At 34.6% G+C, this 25,254-nt stretch overlaps 1 protein-coding gene and 1 pseudogene across 1 annotated transcript in view; both read right to left on the reverse strand.

The window, feature by feature from the left end:
* Positions 1 to 25,254, reverse strand: part of LRBA (LPS responsive beige-like anchor protein) — a 745,582-nt gene that overhangs the window by 146,483 nt on the left and 573,845 nt on the right. Inside the window, exon 46 of the mRNA XM_051966352.1 lies at positions 9,459 to 9,611. Within this exon, the coding sequence (XP_051822312.1) occupies positions 9,459 to 9,611 (153 nt within the window). The remainder of the gene's footprint in view (positions 1 to 9,458; positions 9,612 to 25,254) is intronic.
* On the reverse strand, positions 16,036 to 18,472 carry LOC127541199 (alpha-enolase-like; annotated as a pseudogene).

Consider the following 25,254-nt stretch of genomic DNA (forward strand, 5'->3'; position numbering starts at 1 on the left):
TCTGTAAACCTTCTGCTTATTTCAGATAAAATAAATCACTAATAAAAAGGGACACCATACTTATTTTGATGTTAGAAGAGAAGAAATGGGAAACTGACTTAAGATTCTAATCATTTCTCTAAAACAACAGAAGAATAACTATGTTCACATGTATAGCAATAGTTTTAGCAACAAAAAAGGTCAGTATCCTATAGGAGAATTATTTTTAGTTGGAGAAAGAATAACTAAATATGTTTATAAAAGCAAGAAATACAAGAAAACATTTTACACAAACACTTATCTAAATAACTGGGGAAAATATTAATTGCTCAGATTTAGGCTGAGTCAAATAAAAATAAAAAGTTATCCAAATTTATTAATTTGTCCAGTGTCATATCAAACTACCAAAGACTTATTTCATAGAACTAGAAAAAAGATGAAATTCATTTAGAGGAACAAAAGGTCAAGCTCTCAAGGAAAATAATGAAACAAGTGGGAAGAAAGGAAGCTTGGAAGAATCAGATCTCAAACTATCTTACAAAGAAGTGATCACAGAACAATTTGGTACTAGTTAACAAATAGAAAGGTTGATAATGAAAAAGATTAGGTACACAAAAATACAGAAGAAAATAATCATAGTAACCAAGTAACCAAGTGTTTGATAATTCCAAAGACCCCAAGTTCTGGCATAAGAACTCTAAAGAAAAACTGTTTAGAATCTGGAAAGCAGTCTGGCAAAAATTAGGAACAGACCAACTTCTCAGACCATATATAAAGTTAAACTCCAAATGGATATTCAGATCAAAAGAGTGACATCCCAAACAAATTAGAGAATCAAAAATGGATAAAGAAAAAGTTCTTGACCAAAGGACAAAAAGGATCATAGAAAACAAAATAGATAACTTTCAATAAATAACATTATAAAGTTTTTGCACAAACAAGACCAATTAAAATTAGAAAGTAAATGATAACTTATATCCAAGATATAAGGAGTGAATTCCAATCTACAAGAATAAGAGGCATTCATTGTTGTTTGTCCTTTGGTCTTGAAGAAGACCATGACATCAGGGTGGCGATGCCATGGCATGCAAATGACTTGGACTGAAGTGAGAGGGCTGTTCAAAGCCACCAGCCTCATTTTCTCCTCTCCAGAATCATCAGGGTCCAGGAGCAAAATGCAGATTAAGAGGACTGGAGATAGTCTTAGATGCAGTGGGAGACCTTGGCCTTTTAAACCTAAGTTCTTTAAAAGGTCTCAGTTTGACTGAGGCAAAGTCCAAGCAGTGATTAAGACAAGGCAAGAAAGGAGGCAGAGAATGACCTTTTTTTAACTTAATTTAAAAAAATCAATCTGGGAGAGAAGGATCCTCAGGATGTCAGGCCAAAACAGAAACAATTGCTATTTACATTTTTACATTCATCCTGACCAATTAGGACCCAAACAATGACAAAGTGGGACTTGGCCTAGGACAGACTGTTAGCCAATCAATGAAAGCCTGAGTGATTTGGGTTTAAGCCATAATTCTTAAAAATGAATTGGTCTAGTCACTCTGAAAATCAAATTTCAAACAATGCCTCCAAAATTATTAAAGTGATGCTATTACTGGGCCTACACCACTAATGAGAACAAAACATAAGGAAAAGATCCTACATGTATGCAATGCTCAAAGCAATGCTATAAAAAAAAATTTATGGTAGCAAAGAACTGGAAGCTGAAGAGGGTGTCCATCAATTGAGGTATAGTTGAACAAATTGTGTTATCTGTATGTAGTAGAATATTATTTTGTTTGTAAGAAATCATACAAGGAGAGTTTTAAGGAAACCTGGGAAAACTATGAAATGATGAAGAATGAAATAAATAGAGCCTACATAATAATAGCACGGTAAAGAGAAACAAATGCAAAAAACTAAATAATATCCTCAATGTGATAGCTAATCATGATTCCAAAGGACCTAAGATGAAGCATACTTCCCACTTCCTGACAAGAGAAGTGATGGACTGAGAGCTTTTCTTTTTTAATGGGTTAGGGAGAGAACAGAGGGAGAAAATAGATTTCTAGTACTTGAAAAAAATAAAACTGAATCTTAAAAAAAATAATGTTCCTGTGATCCTGCCAAGGCAAAACACCTAAAATCCAAGAGCACTTTAACAAATAATCATGAGACAGAATTATTCTTATCACCAATAACCCTTTTCTCTGGAACTTTTCCATGAGGGCAAGGAGCTGGGGAAACAGCTTAATCTGAAAATACTTAAAAACAGCATTTAAAGGAAATTCTGATATTTGTTAATTGACTAATATATTATCATTTTTTCATTTTCAGTGTGGCAGCTGATATAATTCCCCAAAGATCTTATGTTTTAAAAAAAATAAAATAAAAAACACAATCTATACAGGTCTTGAGAAAAAAAAAATCATCCAAAAAAATAAACTATACTTTTATTTCACTTATACATACATAGAAAAATTTATATGTAAGGTATAAATCTTTATTGAACTATGCAACAATAAAAAATTAGCATAGTAAAACCTCAACTAAACTGAAATTAATGAAAGTTCTCAATTGAAATTTATATGGGGGAAGAAGATAGAACAAAGGAAGAGGTGTCGATAAAAAGCCCAACATGAAAGAGAAAGTGAATCACATAAACCAAAATTAAATATCAGGGATTAAATAAAAACCAAATTAAACTTTTATAGCATATAATAATTGGTTCAAGGTATTTTTAATACTGTAGGAATATACAACTCTTAGAAGCTTAAGTTTTCATCAAACCTCAGTTCCAGTGCCTCTTACATGAAGTTATTTGCTGATCCAATCAGATGCTAGTGCTTCCTGTCTGAAATTACATGGCATTTATCTGATAAGTATTCCCCTAAAAGAATGGCAATTCATCCAGAACAAGACCCGTTTCATTTTTGTCCTTGTTTTTCCACCATTCAAAACAGAGCTGGTACAACTTTAGTATTTTATAAATTATTGTTGATTGTTACAAAGATGAATAAAATTTTTAAATAACAATGAAATTAAAATACAGCTCAAAAGAAAAAAGCTTAAAACAGAAACAAAAAAAGTCTATCAAGATTTTATCACATATTCCTTATCAGAAAAGAAAATAATACGTCTCTTAATATAAGAGGTACACAAGTGATACAGACTAAGATTTAAGGTAAAAGAAATAGAAGCTAAAGAGGTACAGTATAGAATAACTAGATTAAGCAAAACTTCAATAGATGAACATCGACACACCAAAAGCCAAAAAGCAAGCAATTTCTCACTACATCAAATTTTGATTTGATCAAGTCTATAAAATGGGAATAGAAGACATATTCAATTTTAGTTCCTTGGGTTTTGTTACATTGTCACAAGTTAATTATTATCATACATTCATATTCTATTTTGAAAAAATAGCGTAAAAATACTGTTTTGCATAAAGCAGCTATACGTTTCCTTCTTAAAGAAAACAACATTTCCAGATGTACTCCAAAGAAGTTAAATTAGTGGATTTAAGGGCTGCCAGTAGTTTGATATATTAGCATCTTATTTCCCCAAATATACAAAAAGCAATGAACCATTTTTCAATTATATTTCACATAGTAAACTCACTAGCCTGTAATACTTCCCTTTCATGTATGTGTTTTCAACTTTTAGGAGTATCTTTTATGCAAAGAAATATTTGAAATCCATCAAACTAAATATTTTTTCAAAGTTTCTAACATAAAACATTATAATGGATAGTTTGACAATATCTACTAATTGCTAAATATAAAGAACTTGCTCCTTTGAAGGTGCCATTATCATTCCAGGCCTTTCCCATGATCCTATGGCTAAAAGCTTATGACAATTTACCCTCACATTTCTTTTCCTTTTCTATAGGATAGATCTTAGTAGAGCACCCACCTATTCAATAAACTCCACTGGCTCCTTTTTACTTCCAGCATCAAATATAAACTCTTTGGTATTTAAAGCTCTTCATGACCTGGGCTATCCTAACATCTCCAGGCTTCTTCCAACTTAATTCTGTCATATTTTCTTCACTCCAGTCATGTTAGCCTAGCCTACTTGCTGTTCCTCAGAACACACAATTCCATCTTCCTTCTTCATGGTCGTTCATGGACTTCACCTAAGACCGCAAAGCTCCCTTTCTCAGTTTTCCCTACTTCCTTCAACTCTCACCTCAAATCCTACTTTCTAGAGAATGTTTTTCCCAATTATTCTAGTTGCTATAATTTTCCCTTAGAGATTATCCTGCATTCTCTTTCTCTTTCTCTCTCTTTTCCCCTCCCAAACCCCTAAATACAAATTAGGTAACTATACACTCACATTATCCCTTTCACTTATACTCACTCATTACTTAGATGGTTATTTACATAGTTTATCCCTATCCTAATAAAAGCTCCTTTAGGACAGGGAAACCTTTCTTTGTATCCCAAGTGCCATAATATATAACTATAGAATTGAGGTGAAATTAATTAGCCATCTAATTATGAAGGTTCTTTCCAAAACTAAATAGACTATTATATTTTGGGGATGAACACAGTTCAAAGCTAAAGGGATGCCCCAAATTGAGGAATGGCTCAATAAGCTGTGATATAGGAATGTGATAAGAATATTACTGCACTAGAATAAATGAAGAAATAATGATTTCAAGAACATAAAGAAAAACACAAAGAACAATTTTTACTATGATATCAATATTATAAAAACAAAAAATGAGGACTTCAATAAAGTATAGAACCAGAATATTTTAAACAAATAATAACAATACTATAAGCAATTTTTAAAACTCTTAAGAACCAAGATCAACACAATGATCATTCATGATTTAGAAGGACTGATAATGAAACATGCTATCCATGTTTATTATTATATTATAAAATATAATATTTATTATTATAGAGAGATAATAGACTTAAGGTACAAAACTAAATATATCTTTAATAAATCATTGACTACATAAATTTGTTTTAAAAAAATTTTTGTGGGTTGAGAGAAAAGAGATTTCTGTCCATTTTTTAAAATAGAGAAAAGAGTATGTTACAGATGTAAAATGTTGTATGCACATTCAGATTAAGTTCAAATAGAAAGAAGTAGAAGGAAAAGTAGCATTAATATTTGAAGTGGTCATTATAAACAAAATACTATAAAGATGTTTTTAAACATTACTTACAAATATTCTGTTTTGTTTAGATTAACAATACATTTTTGTTAAATACCGATATACAAAAAACTTCCCTTTGGGTCAAGGTCCCATAGTTTACTGACAATGGCGAAAGGAGGACTCAAATCCAGACTCTCTGACTAATTCAATGATGTTCTTCCCCACCCTTTCTTCCTCGTTACCACCCTCCCCCCCAGCTCATTATATCATTCTATGTCATAAATGATATGTCATGGAAATATGAACTTTCTCAAGCTCCAACTCTTTTTTCCAATACTCACACACACACAGACATATATACATATGTATGTATGCATATATTTAGAGAACCAATTCTATAAAGAATAAACAGAATAGTCTCAAACTATTCAATTTACATGCCACAAGTTTAAAGTATTAAAATCATCTGTTCTGGACTTTTCCTATTTCATTCCCCTTTTATTCTGTGAACCTTTAGTTCTAACCCTAATCCTTAGGATTACTGTCCTTTCTAGTAAAGTTCATTTTACTTCTTACCTCCCAGTCCAAGACCAAATTTTAAACTTTAGTTCCTTTTTCATCCTTGGAAGAAGCATGGACTTCTTTCTAGGCTTTATGTTAAAACTATGATCACCCAAATCTTAATTCAGCTATTAATTCCTAACTTTTGCCAAAAAAATACCACCAATAATGCTACTCTTAAGGAATAAGAGTGTTCCAATAGTCTCTGTTTTAGGCAAACAAAATTTTGATTACCATTCCTTTGATCCAATCTTGATCAATTGGGCCTGTAACCTGTCAACCCTCTCCCTCTTTTCTTCACTTTCTAACATGCAGGGGCCTCTAAAACTTTCTATCTTTCTTCAAAACTTTGACCTCTGGCATCAAAAGACCACTTAAGTTAACTGAAGTTCATGACATTCTCTTCAGAGGTTCTTCTTCTCCCTAAAACTACCCCTAGTAAGTCCAGATCCTCATATTCAAAATATTATATCTTCTTAACCAAATACTAATAAAAACTCTTAGCATTTCTGCCTTCATTACAGTTCATTTTGGGGGCAATTCTTTTCATTACAAAGAAAACTGAGGAGCAAAGTATGAAAGAAGACAGGTTTCCCTAAGTGAAACAGTACTATTTTATTTTAATTTAATCAGTTTGACTAAAGTTTCACTTATTTTTATTAAAGTATATTTTTAGAAAAGACTCTAAAACAAGAGTTCTTTAAAAATTTCCATAGCATTATCACTGGCAGTTTGGAGCAGTCAGTGGATTTTTTTAGAAGAATTTTTTTTAAATCATAAAAAGACACATAATCATAAAGGAAAAAATTAAACTCTAGTTCATTTATCAAAATATCAAAAAAATTCCTAAATCTCAGGTTATGAACGCTTTCTAAAGAGTTATTGCCTAGTCTGGCTTTCTAAATTAAATTTATCTCTTGAAATTATACAAGGATTCTCTGTATAAAGAATTAAGTCTATAGCTGTCCTAAATTAATAGTGGTGAATTAAGGAATTTCACATTTATTTCACAAATTCTATTGCTCATTTGTTTTCTCTGTAGTATTTGGAATCAAAGACCTTCAATCTTCTTAACATATGAAAATAAGACCAGCCAAAATGGAGAATCACATTCAATTTTACTTTTATTACAAATACCCTGAACAATGGAAATTCCCATGAAAGAAAAAAATCTACCTTTTAGTTTTTACTTTCAAATCATGTAGAATATCTGTATCTGGGTCTTTGGCCAAAATTCTAATATTGCATTTCTTGCAAAATGAAAATGTTTAGCTAAGTACTAGCAAAATACCACCCTCCTACAATGATTATATCAGCTCTTTAACCACAGAATTACTATTCTCCTTTTGTAAAAATAAACAAAATAAGAATTGCCAAACACAGTATCAATCAAAATACAGTCACATATCTTTAAAAATTATTCTATCTTCTTGAATTAACATTTGTGCTCTACAGTATTTTAAAATGATGAGCTGTGTATCAATTTAAAATAAGTATGTCCATTAATTAATGTTCTGATCCCCTGCTACTAACCTGGTACTGTACAATCTGTTATTTTTCACTGTCCTATATATCATCTGTTCCTAGTGCTGGTCTGTTCCAGGAAGACAGACAGCTGCAACACTATATCCCTGTTCAACCTGAGGACCATCTGACTTTAATTGTAGCACACAGCTTGATGTGGCTCTGGTTATGAGAAGCCAAAGTATCGCACTGTAATAATCTGGAAAAGCAGAAACCTGCCAACAGAGGGCTGAAAACAGGGACTTGGGCTGTCTGGTTGCCTGACGGGTTGCAGGAAATATGATTAATGAGCAAGGTATAATGATATCAGGAACCCGATTAGCACCACAAAAAGGTCACAGATCAAAGTAGTATGCATTTCATGAGCTACAATCATTGCATAAAATCTGTAGACTTGAAGAGGCAAACCAAAAAAGCAAAAGAGGGAAAAAAATACCTCTTGTGATAACATGTTAACAGATACATAAAATACAATACTAATTATTTAGTCCGTCCTAGGAAGTTAAAAGAAAATATAAAAAAAAACAAAAATCAACCTGAACTCTTCTATATCATATTTTCTGGACTTCCAAATTTTGTCGTAGAATCAACAAAATAATATCAGGGACAAAAAATTACTAGTGTTGTAAAACTCATCTAGTTCCAAAAGAAAATTGCTTGTGCACTTGACTTGCTACTGATATCTAATGCCCTTATACAATAGGGGGAAAAATCATAGAACAAATTACAACATCTGTGAAAGTGACAGAAGGAAACTAAATAAAAACCAAGCAAGCACTTCAGATTTTTAAAACTCATAACAAAATTTGGAAGCATTTGAATATTATAGAATACTACAAAACAGACAATTCCATAAAAGCACAGGCTCTCAACAAACATCTGAATTGGTCTGAATTGGTTGGTAAGTTGCCACTTTATAATATTCCCTACTAGTTTTCCATTTTCAGGAGAGTATGGCATAAGGATGGGGGTAGGGGGAGTGAGGAGGAGGACCAGCTCACAAGATGAACTACTAAATCCTTCAAGTTGTCAAATTAAAACACTGATAAGAGATGAAATCTTTAAAACATGACTATCAGCCAAGGTTCACTGTAAAGCCAAAAAGAATACTTCACTATAACATACTTCCCCCAACCCCCGCCAGCATGTTTAGCAACACTATATATGCTCATTTGATTTAAAGAGTTGGTTCCCTTTAGACTTCAAATTAACTTTAAACCCCATGTTTCATTAATTACATGGCTGTGATCACAATTATTAATTTTTCTTTTAAGAGTTCCCTCAAGAGAGGAAGTAGAGAAGAATGAAAACACCAAGTCAACTCTCCTATCTACACTTTTCCTTTAAAGAAACCACTAACACATTTCAAAGGTTCAAAATTTCTTACCCATTGCAAAGCTATATTTTGAAGACTAAATTTAAATACAACGATATAGTGAGCATCTTTTGAAGTATTTAGTAAAAACTGGCATTTTACATATGCTACATTGTACAACTTTTAGGAATAGCAAGACTGAAATAAGCAGTCAGGGGAAATAAAAATAGAGCTATAAGAAGTGAGAAGGGTTTAATTAAAAAATTAAGTCATTACTTAGACAACTAAATTTCAATATTTTGTTATTCAATAACAAATAGAAAGCTACAACAACTAGTTTGGACTTCTAATATTATAATTACAAAAAACACTATTAAGAGAATCTGAACTAAATATAAGGAATAAAAGCCTGGTTTACTGTTGTGAAATTTCTATCAGATGTTAAAAAGGACACTCAGTAGATACTCTTTATTAAAGTTAGAATTAGCACAAAGGCTAAATAACTAGGAATAGGATACTTATCATCACATATCCTCTAAGCATCTTAAGTTGTAGTAAATGATTTCACATATTTAAATATTATAGAAATATTTTCAAAAAACAAAATATGGGAAATAATCTAAAATTATGTTTCACATATCAAAAATGTACAGATTCCTCAACTTAAAGCAAAGATAGTAGTACTATATATTTGTAAATTTTTAAAAACCCTGCATTTTTGGTAGGAAAAATATATTTGCAAAAAGTAACAACCTCATTATTCTAGGGGCATGAATAATTCTTAGTTATCACACACAGATGAAAAGAATAAGCTAATATAAACAAAGTAGAGCATCAAAGAATGGTATTTCATTCTGTAATCTATAGCAAATTCAGCTTTGTACAAAAGGACCCTGGGTTAATTTTTATACATCACATGAAAGATGGTTTAAGATTATTGGCCTTTGACAGACAAAGTCATGATTGCTATCTTACCAATCTGTTTATGCGAACGAATTCTTCTGAACTTTTGGCCCACGGAGGAAGTTCAACATCAGACACCACTGTCCCATCATCCATCACTCCAAGATTATAATTATTGAAGTTGACAAACATTTCAGGGAGATAATAAAATTCAGGGATCAATTCCTACATTAAAAAAAAAAGAGGGAATGTCAGTTATAAACTATAGAACAATGAATAGCTAATCACACAAAGAAGTGATAGTGTCTTATTGTGTGGAAGAAGAAATGTTGGCATGAATAAACTAAGAGCAAGTGGAAAATATTTTTCTTTATTTTCTTATCTATCCAGATAAGATAGTCCTATTAGATCTTGTCCAAACTTGAATCACTATACATAGGAAACATTTTGTGACATGCTTCTAAATACAAATACACAATTTTAAAATTAAATATATAAGCTTTGAATACTTATAAGATTATATATACTAATAATGTTGTCTTAAGATTTTAAAAGGAAATAATGGATTTTTCCTTAAAATAAGACACAATAAGAGTTTTTAAAACCTACTCCTTTATGGTTGAAAAATGTCAAATTATATTATTTGTATGTTTTTATGTAATTTCTTAAATCTGTAAATATTTAAATTCAGTTTTAAGAAATTTCAGCAAAACTTACGAACTGAAAAAAGAGGGGATATTTTAGGTAGAATTTGGTCACTTTAAAAATTTATATATTAACTAGGGAATGAATTTCATAGGAAATTGATAAAATAAAACTATATTTTCTTCCTATATTTTACAATGTGTATGTCACTTAAGAAGCCAAAAAATGCAGGCTCTTTGGCTTTTATGTTCAGTAAGTCCAACATGTAACCTTGTCAGAGGCCCAGTAGATCAGACTAAAAATCCAGTCTTGACATGGGTCAGTGGATCAGTGGTCTCCCAGATACCCCCTCAGGGCTAGCTATGGCAAGAGCAGCTTTCAAAACAGGGGAGTAAAATAGGGAGGTCATCCGATTGTGGACAAGGTCAGTGTATGCTAGCCAGAGCAAAGACAGGAAAGATCAAGCAGGAATTAAGCTATTATCACCTCCATCAGCCATGTGAAATTCGGCTTGACTTTGAATTGTACATCTTTTGTTTACAATCACCTTAATTAACTAAGCAGAGTCAAAATGAGCTTATCTACCAAATGCTTGACAAGTACCTGGTGAGAAGAGGCTGGAAACTATTTAAACTAGACAAATGAAGGAGAAGGGATAAAAAGTACTTTTACAAGTTTAAAGATAAGTTAAGTAGTTGTCACACCAAAGTTACTGAGTTTTATCTTAGAAAGTATAATTGGTGTAGAATAAGAAAGAAAGATATATTCATTCTTTAGAAGAATTATATGTATTTGCTGTTACACTGATAATATAAATATTAGTATAATATATGACACAGATACTTTAAACATCAATGTATCATAATATACATTTCTGATGGATTAAAAAATAAGTACTGCTTTTTTGCTTCTTTTATCAAATGAAAAGAACTAGCTCTTATAAATACATATGACTTTCAATACATGAGGCACAAAGAGTAAAAAAAGAGAGAGGAAACCCCCCCCACCCACATCATCAATACTTGTTTAAATAGAAAGATGATTCATAACCTCACTGAACTGCTTCAGGTCCCCCAAATAAAAATATCTTTTTCTTCTATAAAACAACAACAATAATAATAATAACTTCATAAGGCTTTAAGGTTTGCAAAATGTTTTATATGTCTTATTTTTTTTATTCTCAGAACAACTCAGTGATATAGGTACAATATATATTGTCATCTCCTTTCATTCCTTCTTCCATGTGTTACAATTCAGAAAAGTAAATTTCTTATTCAACTTGCTTAGGGTCACTATCTAAGGTCACATTTTATAGATGATAAGAGTTTGAAAACTTGTCTTTTATAAGCTCAATGATCATTCTATATTATACAGAATGAGACAACAGCATTTCTATAAAGCAAGTTTAATTCAGTTTGGTCATTTCTAGTGTGCCCAACTCTTTGTGACTCCATTTGGGGTTTTCTTAAGAAAAATACTAATTTACCATTTCTCCAACTCATTTTACAGGGGAGGAAACAGACACATAAAACCTTTCAATTTTTACATCAAAGATATCATTTTCTAAAAAATAGCCACATTCATGATTTTCTTGCGTCACTCATTTCCTTTCTCAATTTTGCCTCTATCTCTCTTAATTGACTTTCAAAATCCCTTTTGAGCTCTTCCATGACCTGAGACCAATTCTTATTTTTCTTAGAGTCTCTGGATATCAGAGCTTTGACTTTGGTATCTTTTTCTAAGTGTGTTTTGATCATCTTTGTCACCATTGAAACTTTCTCTAGTCAGAATTTTTTTTTGGAGGGAGGAAAATCTTTTCATTAACCTCCACATAGGGCTTGGTAAATAATGAATTAAAAAATGTTTGCTGAACTAAATTGTATAAAAAAATTGGCTTCCACCAAAATTGTATACAATTGTCTGTTGAATTGATCATAGAAATACCACCATTCTAGATGATCTGGGGAAGTGTCTCCAAATGGAGTCTAGAAGCCCTCAAGAGGCCATCTTATCTCAATTTCAGGGGGCGGGGGAGAGGGGGAATCTTGATCATATGTTAAGTTATATAAACAATAAATAAAGCAGTAGGAAGACAGCTATTTTCATGGAGTTTGCCTCACAGACCTAAACTGATATCACTCCAAACTCCCTCTCTTTTATTGTGAGAGATCCTTATACACCCATTTATGAATTGTTTCATAGTAGCACTGAGAAAATTCCACCTTCTTCACCTGATGGCCAAATTACTCCCAAGCTATGGCCCTGGCAGGTGGCTACCAGAAGCCTTTTTTTTTTCATTTTGAGTAGGGCAGAGCAAGGCCCAGAAAGAGAAAAGAAATGGATGGCTGTGAACGAATCACAGGTATTACATTTTCTTCCTCCAGTCAAACTATCTTCTTTTAAGCTTTCCTATTACTATGGAAAACACCATCATCTTTCAAATCAGGATAGTTTTTACAACCTCAGCACTAACCTCAATTTCTTCCTTTCCCCCACCCCATAATCCACATAACCAATCATTTGCCCTATCTTATCTATTCTATCAGCACATCTCACATCCGTCACTTTCTCACTACATATACAACTATCATCCTAGTTCAAATCCTCAAAATCTCTCACGTGGACAATTGGAATAGCCTCTTAATTGATTTATTAACTACAAGTCTTTCTCCCCTTCAATTCATACTCCACATAGATGCCAAACTGATTTTCCAAGACCACAATTAAGATCAACTTACTTTGCTACCTGATAAACTCCACTGGTTCTTTATCTACTCAAGAATCAAATATTATTTCATAAACTTAATGTATCATTTTCATGTCTACTTTTGTATAAAGTTTATTTACTGTATATAGTTATCAATAGAGTAGCTCATATGTTAAAACATACATACTGGGGAAGCATTCTCAAAACATTTTTTATCAATGACTTTTATTATCAAAAAAATTCAGGGGAGTCACTATGGGAGGCTGAGCCAAGATAGCTGAGTAAAGGCAGGAACCTACCCGAGATCTCTCCCAATCCTTTCCAGATACTTTAAATGATTATTTTTAAACAAATTTTACACTGGCAGGACTCACAAAGGCAAAGTGAGACAGTTTTGCAGACCAAGAGAGATTATAAAGTTGGCAGGGAGTTCCAATTGTTCATGACGAAAAGAGCCATCTACACCCAGAGAGTGGACTGTGAGAACTGAGTATGATTCACAACATAGCATTTTCACTCTTTTTGTTGTTGTTTGCTCGCATTTTATTTTGCTTTTCTTTTTTTCTTGTGCGGCACAATAATTGTATAAATATGTATACATATATTGGATTTAGCATATATTTCTACCATGTTTAACATATATTGAACTACTTGCCATCTAGGGGAGGAGGTGCTGGAAGAAGGGGGAATTGGAACATAGGATTTTACAAGGACTGATGTTAAAGAATTTTCCACTCATATGTTTTGAAAAATAAAAAGCTTTTATCTATCTATCTATCTATAAAGAAAGCTGGCAGGGAAAGTCTGGTGTCCCAGTGAGAGAGTGGAGCACAGTCCAGCCCAGGCTGCCCCCATACAGACCCACCACCCAGCAGGCCTAGGGAGCAGCAGTGGCATCGACTCTCTGGGAGATCTCAGAGTAAAGAGGAGCACTAGCACACTAGATCTTGTGGCCACAGAAAAATGAGGACCCTCCTCACAGCTTCAGTGTAGAAGAGAGTGCTTCTAGTCATTCACTGACCAAAACACAGGCCAAGAAGAGCAAGCATCTCTCAGATTACACCTTCTTGGAAGAATTGAAAACTTATAGTTCCCAAAAGTATCTCTGAAAAGTGATGTACAAAATCCTCAAACTTAGGACAGTATGCCCTCCATGATGGAAGCAGAGCCCTACTTTAACAAAGAGTTAAAAACCAAGTAATAAACTGGGAAAATGAGCAAACAACAGAAAAAATTCTGACTATAGAAAGTTACTATGATGACAAAAAAGATCAAAACATACACTAACAAAGTCAAAGCTAACATCCAAAGACTCCAAGAAAAATAAGAATTTGTCTCAGATTATGAAAGGGCTCAAAAGGGATTTTCAAAATCAAGTAAAAAAGAAAGAGGAAAAACTGGGAAAAGAATTAAGAGTAGTTCAAGAAAATTATGAAAAACAAGTCAATAGCTTAATAAAAGAGCACTCTCACACACCCAAATACTGAAGAAAATAACACTTTAAAAACCAAAATCAGTCAAATGATAAAAGAAGTACAAAAAGCCAATGAGGAGAAGAATGCTTTAAAAAGCAGAATTGGCCAATGGAAAAAGAGGTACAAAAGCTCACTGAAGAAAATAATTCTTTAAAAATTAAAATTGAACAATGGAAGCTAATGACTTTATGAGAATTCAAGAAAAATAAAATAAAAACAAATGAATGAAAAAAATAGAAGAAAATGTGAAATACTTCATTGGAAAAACTGACCTAAAAATAGATCCAGGAGAGACAAATTAAAAATTATTGGACTATTTAAAAGCCATAAAAAAAGAGCCAACACATCATCTTTCAAGAAATTGTCAAGAAACTGTCCTGATGTTCTAGAACAAAGGATAAAATAGAAATGAATTCTTTCATCATTTCCTGAAAAGATACCAAAATGGAAAACTCCCAGGAATATTATAAGTCAGATTTTAGGGTTCCTAGATAAAGGAAAAAATATTAAAAACATCCAGAAAGAAAGAATTCAAGTATAGTGGAGTAGAATCAAGACAACACAAGTTTTAGCAACTTCTATAGTAAAGGATCAAAGGAATTAGAATATGATACTCCAGAAGGCAAAGGAGTTAAGATTACAACCAAGAATCAACTAACAAAACTGAGTACAATCATCCAGGGGGAAAATGAAATAAAGGACTTTCAGGCATTCTTAAATAAAAAAACCCAGAGGTGAACAGAAAATTTGACTTGAGAAGCATAAAAAAGTAAACAGGAAAGGAAAATCCTAAGAGACTCAATAAAATTAAACTATTTACATCTCTACATGGGAAGATGATTGTATGGTTGTTGTTTGTATTTTGTTCTCAAAGAGGACCATGATATCCGAGAGGGGATGCTATGACATGCAGATGAATTGGATTGAAGTGAGAGAAGGCTGTACAAGGTCACCTGCCTCATCTAGTCATCTAGATTCAGTGGCCAGATATTGATCAGGATGACTGGAGATGGCCTGGGTGCAGTGGGAGACTTTGGCCTTTTTCCCTATAGTGGGTTACTGAATACTTCTATTCTGCACATAGAAGCCACTAAGGATCTGACCTATATGGGCCTCTGGGGACTAAATCACAAGTATATGGCTCCACATACCAACACCAAGGTCATTCTAGCTTAGCCACAGGACACTAAGGTCTTCTGACAGAGTATCAGATGCAGATGATCAGGTACCATCTCTGATAAGACAGTTCTAACCCCAGAGAACATTGTACATGGCAACAATAAGATTATATAATGATCAGTTCTGATGGCTGCAGCTCTTTTCAATAATGAGGTATTTCAGACCACTTCCAATGGTCCTGTGATGGAAAGAGCCATCTGCATCCAGAGAGAAGATTGTCAGAACTGAGTGTGCAACACAACATAGTATTTTCACTTTGTTGTTTGCTTGCTTTTTGTTTTCTTTCTCATTTTTTCCTTTTTGATCTGGATTTTTCCTGTGCAGCATGATAATTGTGGAATTATGTATAGATGAATTGCATGTTTAACATATATTGGATTACTTGCCATTTAAGGGAAGGAGTAGGGTGAGGGAGGGAAAACAATTTCAAACACAAGGTTTTGCAAGAGTGAATGTTGAAAATATATGTATATGTTTTGAAAATGAAAAGTTTTAATAAAAAAACATAAAAATATGATTTTCAAAAGTAGTTTTTAAAAAGTAACAACAGAAAAAAAAAAAAAAAAAAAGAAGTTCTAATATAGCAGTGAGAACATTCCAGAAAGATGGAGGGGAAAGGGAAGAAAAACAGTAGAGGCCCTTGTTGCCAGAACAAAACTGATCTAGTACTTGGGGCTGTCCATTCTTGGAACAGGAGCAGACTTCTACAGAGGTGAGTGGGGCCTGCTAGCTCTTAGCTCGGAGGCCTCCCTGCCAAGGAGTTTACCTGACCTCAAGGTTTTTTCTGGCAAATTCAGCCTTGCTGCCTAGCTTTTCTAAGAAGCTGGTTATACTTAGATGCTCAGGTTGGCAGGGGACACCAGTCTTGATCTGCCCAGTGCAGAGACCCACTACCAGGTCTGCAATGGAACTATCTTCAGTCTCCGGGAACTATCTTCAGTCTCCCGGGAACAATGAGAAACCATTACTCCCCACCCACTGGACTGGGCCAGCTTGCACACCTGGGAGATTCAGTCATGGAGCCACTCTGGTTCACTTTGAGTAGGAGGCAGCTGCAGGCTTTCTCATTCATAGTCTTTTCAATGCCCTTGGGACTGTTCTCCCTCATCCCTTACTACCTGAATGCCTGTGGTGGCAGTAAACCCTTCCAAGCTTCTCCATCATCCCGACCAGAGGGATCTTTAATAGAAAGCACTCCTTGATGAAGGTCTTGGAGAGGTCCCCAAGCTCAGAAGGAGAGATGTAGCTGCCGGGATCATCAGCAAACTTGAAGTCCAAGCCATATTTCCCAGATCCCAAGAAATCCATGCCAATTACCATCTTGTTAGTGTAGTTGGCTTTACCAGTAGCATTCTTTGGCAGCTTCAGGGCTTTTTTATTCTCCAGGATATTAGAGCAAAGCCACCCTCATCCCCTCCATTAGTGACATCTGTCCATATTTCGGCTTAATCACACTCTTCAGGGGGTGGCAGACCTCAGCTCCATTGGGTATGGACTCCTTGAAGGTTGTTGCTCCAAGGGAGGACCATGAACTTCTGCATGGCACTAGCATGGGAACCACCAGATCACAATGAAGGCCAGAACGGAAAGGATGACTTCATCACTGCTTGCAAGATCAGTGATATGGCGGGACAGGGAGACACCTCTCTAAGCAGTTCCAGCTTTACAAACAGCTAGAAACACTCCCAATATGGTACTTGTACCACATTTAGATTTATTATTAGAACTGCTCATCTCTATTATCAACTTACCGATTTTCTCCTATTCAACAACATTCAGTTTCTTGCTAATCAAGGTCAGGGCACTAGACTCATTGATATGTCCTACCATTTTTTGAGACACTTTTTCCCATATAGTGGTTCTTATCATTGTCTCAGTGCTCCGGGGCTTTGTGGGTGCTGGTAGGAGCAGCCCAGGAGCAGCTCAGATGAGACCTTTTGCAACTTCAATAGAAGGATTTCTATGAGACTGAAGATCTCTGTGGCTTAGATCTCAAGAACAGACATGTTGACTTTCTGGATGGGGCTTCCTCCACTGGGCTCAGAGAACAGAGGCCACGGGACCTTGCTAGGCCAAGAGGGAGTATTAAAAGCAGACCTGGCTTTTTTAAGCTAAGATCTTCAACAGGTCTCAGTTTGATGAGGCTGCACCCATTCCATGATTAAGATTAGAGAGTGACTGAGACAGAGACTCTCTTCTTTCACCTCTTCCTCCTCCCCCTCCCTCCCCCCACCAAAAACAATTAAAAAAAAAAAAAAAACCTAAGTAAATAAATCTGGGAGAGGAAGACTCTCAGGATTTACCTGTAACTCATAAGAACTTTCACATTATACATACATATGTCTGTGTATACATAGATATGTAGATACATGTATACCCACATACACATATATCAGAGTTTATCCATTTAAGAAGATAAATCATGTGCAGAGACTCAGGATAAAAGTGGGGAAATGTGATACAGAGTATTTGGGTAAAGGTCAAAGGAGGACAGAAATCTTTTTGCTCCAGAATCTACCACAATGCCTGATAGGAATAAAAAAATAGTTAACAATAAATAATTACTGACAGATTGATCATTGTCCCATCCACCCAAAGTAAAAGTTGTTTCTATTGTTTGATCCCTCTTTTCGTTCTAATTCATGCCTCTTTTTTGGTTGTTTTTGGCTTCTGTCACCAGACTGGGCTCATTCTGAGCTTTGGCATTCCTGACATTTTTACCATGCTAAACATTTATATTTCTTTTCTGTTATTTTGTCTTGCTTTGGGCTTGTGAACCTTTTTTTCTTTTAAATTTAGTTTAGTTGAAGAATTCTCCATACATCTATATTAGTGTCTTCAGAAATACTCATTTTTTTCTTTCTTGTTCGAATTATTTCCCTTTGAGTCTTTATAATTTCATTCTTAAGAGGAGAAAAGAGGATGAGAATAGGGAGAGAAGGGTAGAGGAAAAGAAGAAAGGGGGGAAAAGGAGAGGAGAGGAGAAGCTGAGAGAAGAGGAAGAGAAGAAATAAAATGATCTGAATACAGCACACTGGTACTTTTATAAAAAGAACTTTTTAAAGGATTCAAAGACATATAAGAAGCTTATGAACTCCACTAATAAACTCTGGTGTCCAAAAAGTAAAGTTCTGCTGATATATATAGGAGTTGGACTCAGGATTTGATTATGGAAAAGACAGTGTAAGCACAGACAAATATTCTAAGCTACTTTTTAGTCTCAAAAGACCATTTTTAAAAAACACCAATAGTCTCTAGATGATGTTCCATAGCTACGAATCATAGACTACCATGATTTCAGAAGAACCAAAATTGCATATAACTCAAAGGGAAATGGAGGCTTTTTGAAAAATTAAAAATAAAATAAGGCATTCTTACCTGATTTTAAAAAAAGAGAATAAATCCAAATTGTCAATTTAAAAAAAAGTGAATTGGGAGAAAATATTGACCAAATTATAAACCAACAAAACTGATCATCTAAAGGCATTCTTACCTGATTTTAAAAAAAGAGAATAAATCCAAATTGTCAATTTAAAAAAAAGTGAATTGGGAGAAAATATTGACCAAATTATAAACCAACAAAACTGATCATCTAAATGTGATGGATGTTAACAAAAATATAAATTATTAAAGCTGACAGAACAGTAAAGAGACCATAAGTAATCCAGTTTCAGGGAAAAGAAACTTGCCATAAAGCAATTCTCAAGGAAAATTTCCTCAGGAACATAAAAATTTACAATTGAGTTTTATCAAACATTGAAAGAACAACTAAGTCTAATATTGCATGGTTAGCAAAGAAGGGATCCTATAAATTTCTTCTATGATAAATATGGTTCTCATACTTTAAGTAGGGAGAAATAAATTAAAAAAAAAACACCATAGACTACTATATATAATGCATGCCAATGCAAAGATACTAAACAATATATACTCAAAGAGACAATAAAAACATACTGAAATAATTATATACTATAACAAAGTTATTTGTGGGTATAATAGGAGGAAAAATGTAAATATAATAGACCACATTAAGAAAAAATAATAAAAAAATGAATATACCAAGCTCTTGATAAAATACAATATACTTATATGTTAAGAACATTAGAAAGAATAGAAATAAATGGGGAGTTTCACAATATGCTAAATAGTTTTATCTAAAATAAAAAACTTGTAGTACCTGTAATGGAGAAATGTTAGAGGGCTTTCCAATAAGATTAGGGGTAAAGCAAAGATGTCCATTGTCACTTTTATTTTCAGCTATGTTTCTAGATATGCTAACTATATAAATAAGAAAAAGAACTTGAGAGAATTAGTATAAGCCAAAGTCTTTTGCAAAAGACCTGATAATTCACTTAAAGAATACTAAAAATTTAACAAAAATAGTAGGTTAACACTTCATTGGGAAGTTTCACTTAAGATGTTGCTGACTGTGTAATCTAAGTAAGCCTTAAAAGCTTATAAATTGAATAACATCCACAGAAGGGCAAGCATTGCTATTTGGTATCCTTTGGCATGTTAATTTTTTTTTTTTTTTTAACCTTTCAGGAAGGGAGGAAGGAAGGGAAGAAAAGGGAGACAGAAGAAAGGACAAAGGGAGTGAGGAAGAAAGAAGAGGAGAAAGGAAGAAAGCAAACAAGCAGTTGTACCTATTATGTCTTGGTAGGCACTGTCCCAAGAGCTTTATAAATATAATCTCATTTGATGCTCCCAACAATCCTGGGAGGTAGGTGCTATAATTATTCCCATTTTATACTTAAGGAAACAGAAGCAGTCAGAGATTAAGTGTTCCCATAGTCACACAGGTAAGTAAATATCTGGGGCCAAAATTGACTCAGGCTCCAGGCTCAGAGCTCTATCCATTGGACCATCTTGCTTTCTCATTTGGCTAATCTTTTTAATTTAATTTCAGTCTTTCAGACTGAATTATAGTCTCCCAGGAAGCCACCTTTCTTATTTCAGAAATTCTCCCTCGCCAATCCAGCCTCCTTCTCAGATTTCCAATTTTTTGCATCTGGTTTCCCTCCTCCAGATTTGGCTCTTTCTCCTTTACCTGCTCCACTAATGTCCCTCAGCTTCTTTATAGTGTGAAAGTAAGGAATTCATTCAACAAAGCACCTATTATGTGCTCTTATATAAGTGTTGGAATCCTTACTAACTGCTAAGTAATTAGAGTTGATCTAATCTTACAAGAAGATGTTTTGGCCAGAACCTGAAACAAGGTATTAAGTAGAACTAATCAAGACAAGGCTTGTGTTCACACCTTTACTCATTGGAGTCCACAAGTATGCTAGCTTCACAAAGTACACTTTCTAACTTCAAGGGAGTTCACACCTCCCTTAAAGTCATTGGGCCAGAGAGCACTATGGGAGAAAACCCATAATCCCATTCTCTCAGAAGAGGCAGATAAAAAGCCAGCGATGAGGGATCTATGGCAGAATACATTTTTTCCTCTTGGCTGGCTGATCGCGCTGGACTCGAGAGGAACGACTCTTGTGCAGAGAACACTTTGACGGATTTCAGTGGAGCTACGCCAGAAGCCCTCTCTCCGCGACAAGTTGGTGGCTGGGCTCCCCAGAAGGAGATAAGAGAGACCTTCCATCTCTGTGTTGGTTGGAGGCAGAAGAAAGCAGAGGCAGAGGCTGAAGGACCAGACTTTTGGATTTGGCAACATTCGGAGAGAGCTCTTGGAACCAAGAAGAGAGATAGGCCTCTAAGCTAACCGGGCTATATTGGAGATAATAAAAGATCTGAACTTTTATCACCTGGCTGCTTTTTGAGAAGAAAAAGATCAATTCTTCATGCACATCAGTAAAAAAAAAAAAAAAAAAAAGATATCTTAAATAATGTCATTATGGTATTTAAAATGCAATTTTTAAAAGATTTATATCTTGCATGTCCACTCACATAGTGGACTTCCAGGTCCTATTTTTGATGGAAATTCAAAGGCAGATAGCCTTTTAACTATGTTGGCCAGTACGCCTTTATTTCAGGAGGCCCAGGAATCCCATTCTAAATACCATCAGGCTGCTCGAACTTTGCGTTTACAGTTTGGGATTACAAGAGAAGAAGCTAGGAGCATAGTGAAAAGCTGTACAGCTTGCCTTCCCTTCCACGCTCCTACACTGCCTCCAGGGAAGAACCCTCGTGGTTTGAGACCCAATGAAATCTGGCAAATGGATGTGACCCATTATAAATCTTTTGGTCATCTGTCTTTTATCCATGTTGTAGTAGACACCTTTTTAGGATTCACTTTTGCCATACCAGCAGCAAAAGAGACAGCCCGAGTGGTCACTGAATTCCTCATTCAAGCATTCGCAATTATGGGTGTGCCACAAGAAATAAAAACAGATAATGGACCGGCATATACCTCCAAACATTTTGAACACTTTTGTGCACAGTATAAAATTTTACACACTACTGGCATACCCTTCAATCCTCAAGGTCAAGCAATAGTAGAAAGAAGAAACAGAGACATTAAGACACTCCTCCAAAAACAAAAGAAAGGGGGAGCCACGGGTAACCCTAGAGAACTTCTAAATTTAGTTCTCTATACCATTAATTTTTTAATCTTTGATAAAGATGCACTGGCTCCAGCAGACAGGTTTTATAACCCACCAGAAGAGCAGTGTCCAGTGCGAGCAGCTCCACTATCTTTAGATAATCGCCAGGTGATGTGGAGAGACCCAGAAAGTGGTGAATGGAAGGGACCAGATAGGCTAACTGCTTGGGGAGAGGATTTGCTTGCATCTCTACAGGTGGAGAAGGAATCAGATGGGTGCCTACGAGCCGCATTTGCCTTGTCCATCGCAGAAAGATGGAGCAGACCCTTGAAACAAAGGAGAAGACCCAAGAAATATCGGGTGGTTCTGTTGCTGATTGTGCTCATAAGAATTATTAGATTCCTGGCACATGAACTAATGGACAATGGAATCCTATTGGACTGTTTCTAGGACTTATGGACATGTGTAAATTTTCAGATTGATTCTTGTTACTTGTTACATTACTACTAGCCTGTGTTATATTGCTATGTGCTCATGTAAATTATGTATAATGCCTCCCATATTGATGGATTTATGTATACCATGTATATCTGTTACAAAGTTCTGGCCCATATTGATGGATTTATGTGTACCCCCTCAGAAACCCCCTATGTTTTAAAACAAAAGAAAGGGGGAGATGTTGGAATCCTTACTAACTGCTAAGTAATTAGAGTTGATCTAATCTTACAAGAAGATGTTTTGGCCAGAACCTGAAACAAGGTATTAAGTAGAACTAATTAAGACAAGGCTTGTGTTCACACCTTTACTCATTGGAGTCCACAAGTATGCTAGCTTCACAAAGTACACTTTCTAACTTCAAGGGAGTTCACACCTCCCTTAAAGTCATTGGGCCAGAGAGCACTATGGGAGAAAACCCATAATCCCATTCTCTCAGAAGAGGCAGATAAAAAGCCAGCGATGAGGGATCTATGGCAGAATACATTTTTTCCTCTTGGCTGGCTGATCACGCTGGACTCGAGAGGAACGACTCTTGTGCAGAGAACACTTTGACGGATTTCAGTGGAGCTACGCCAGAAGCCCTCTCTCCGCGGCAAGTTGGTGGCTGGGCTCCCCAGAAGGAGATAAGAGAGACCTTCCATCTCTGTGTTGGTTGGAGGCAGAAGAAAGCAGAGGCAGAGGCTGAAGGACAGAACCTTTGGATTTGGAGACATCCGAAGGGCTCCAAGCCTCTAAACCGGCTGTGCTCTGAGAAGAACAAACTCCAACATTTGAACTCTAACATATAAGGGGTTGGGATATAATGACAAATAAGCAACATGCTTGCCCTTACTTATATAATTAGAAGGGTGGAAAAAAAAAAAGGATAAGTGCAAGATAAATACCAAATATATAAAAAGTCAATTTACTGAGAAGATCAAGATCGACTTTTTGGAAAAGGTATCACCTAAGCCTTAAAGAAAGCTTAACAGGACCAGGAAATCATTATATGCTTCAATAACAATACTATATGATGATCAACTCTGATGGACCTGGCCATCTTCAGCAATGAGATGAATTAAATCAGTTCCAATGGAGCAGGAATGAATTGAACCAGCTGAACCCAGTGAAAGAACTAAGGAGATGACTAAGAACCATTACATAGAATTCCTAATCCCTCTATTTTTGTCCGCCTGCATTTTTGATTTCCTTCACAGGCTAATAGTACACTATTTCAGAGTCTGATCCTTTTGTACAGCAAAATAACGGTTTGGACATGTATATTTATTTTGTATTTAATTTATACTTTAACATATTTAACATGTATTGGTCAACCTGCCCTAGAGGGGAGGGGATGGGGAAAAGGAGGGGAAAAATTGGAGCAAAAGGTTTGGCAACTGTCAATGCTATAAAATCACCCATGATTATAACTTCTAAATAAAAAACTATAATTAAAAAAAAAAAGAAAAGAAAGCTTAAGACTCTCTAGGAAAAAGCTGAGAGCAGGAGATAGATTACTGTGAAGGGGTCAAGCCAGTGTGGCTTTGGGGGTCTGGTATCTCTGAATATCTGTATCACAACCCCAACCCCTCAGTTCTCATCTAATTCCTGAGAAAAAAAGTTGTAATTTCTAATTGCTCACAGATCAAATCCAAGTGATCGACAGTTGACCACAAGTAGCATTTGAGGTCTTCCACATGGACTTTTTGGACCATCCTAATCTCATCTGTTATTACTACCCCATATAAATACTACTATCCAACTAAGCATCATTCACTTTACTTGTCTTGTCCCCATCATTTTAAACTCTTACTTTCTTTTGGGAAGCCCTTCCTGACCTGTAGCTGCCTTACTTTCCCTGAATCTAAGTAGTCCTTTATTGTTTTGTCCTTCTCTGTCTTTACGTCTATATAACCTGCCTCTTCTACTGTCATGTGAATCAACTAAAAGTAAAGGCAGAGTAGTATATATATGTGCGTGTGTATGTATGTGTGTGTGTGTGTGTGTGTGTGTATATATATATATATATATATTTATGAACAGCTCCTAACATAGTGCTCTGAACATATTAGGTACTTAGTAAAATCTGGTTGATTATTCAGTATAAATCGATTTAGTTTATGTCTGTTGAAATCCTTCACTTTTTTCTTGATTCACTTGTATACCATTTTCTTCTTGAAATCTTCTTTGATTTCCTCTTTATCACTTTTTTTCTGGATCTCTCCTTTGCACTCAATACATTTTGACATATATATATATATATATATATATATATATATATATATATATATATATATATATATATATATATATATATATTATATATATATATATATATATATATATATAAATTTCTTGTGGGCAGAGTCTATAATTTATTTTGTATTTATATTCCCAGTGCCTAGTTCATGACCCTATGAGATATGCAAATAGTAGGTGTTTTTAATTTTTTATTCTATTAATTTCATTTGTACTCATTCGTTTATTATCACTTCCCAAGAGGTTGGTTCTATTGTATTTAAGACACTGTTCTTATTGCCTCATGAATTAATTTCTGTTTCTGTATATTCCTTCCTTTTTTGTTCACTTCTTGGAATGTTCCCTTTTCTCCTTAAAAAACATAAGAATTTAAAAATTAGAAGGAATCTTAAAGGTTTTAAACCTGATCAAGAAATTCCATCTACAACTTTTCCAACTAAATCAAATCCAACTTTTGCCTAAAGAGCTAAAAGATTAGGTCCATTTCCTTCTAAGAAGACCACCCATTCTACTTTTAAATGTTTCTGTTGAGAAGGTTTTTGTTTTATTAAAATTAAAGGTAGGTTTTGCAAATTCTGTTCTTAATCACAAATTCTGCCTCCCATTACAGCTCCTTTCTTATGTGC

Source organism: Antechinus flavipes, chromosome 6, assembly GCF_016432865.1.
Source record: "Antechinus flavipes isolate AdamAnt ecotype Samford, QLD, Australia chromosome 6, AdamAnt_v2, whole genome shotgun sequence".
In the NCBI taxonomy this organism is placed as follows: Eukaryota; Metazoa; Chordata; class Mammalia; order Dasyuromorphia; family Dasyuridae; genus Antechinus; species Antechinus flavipes.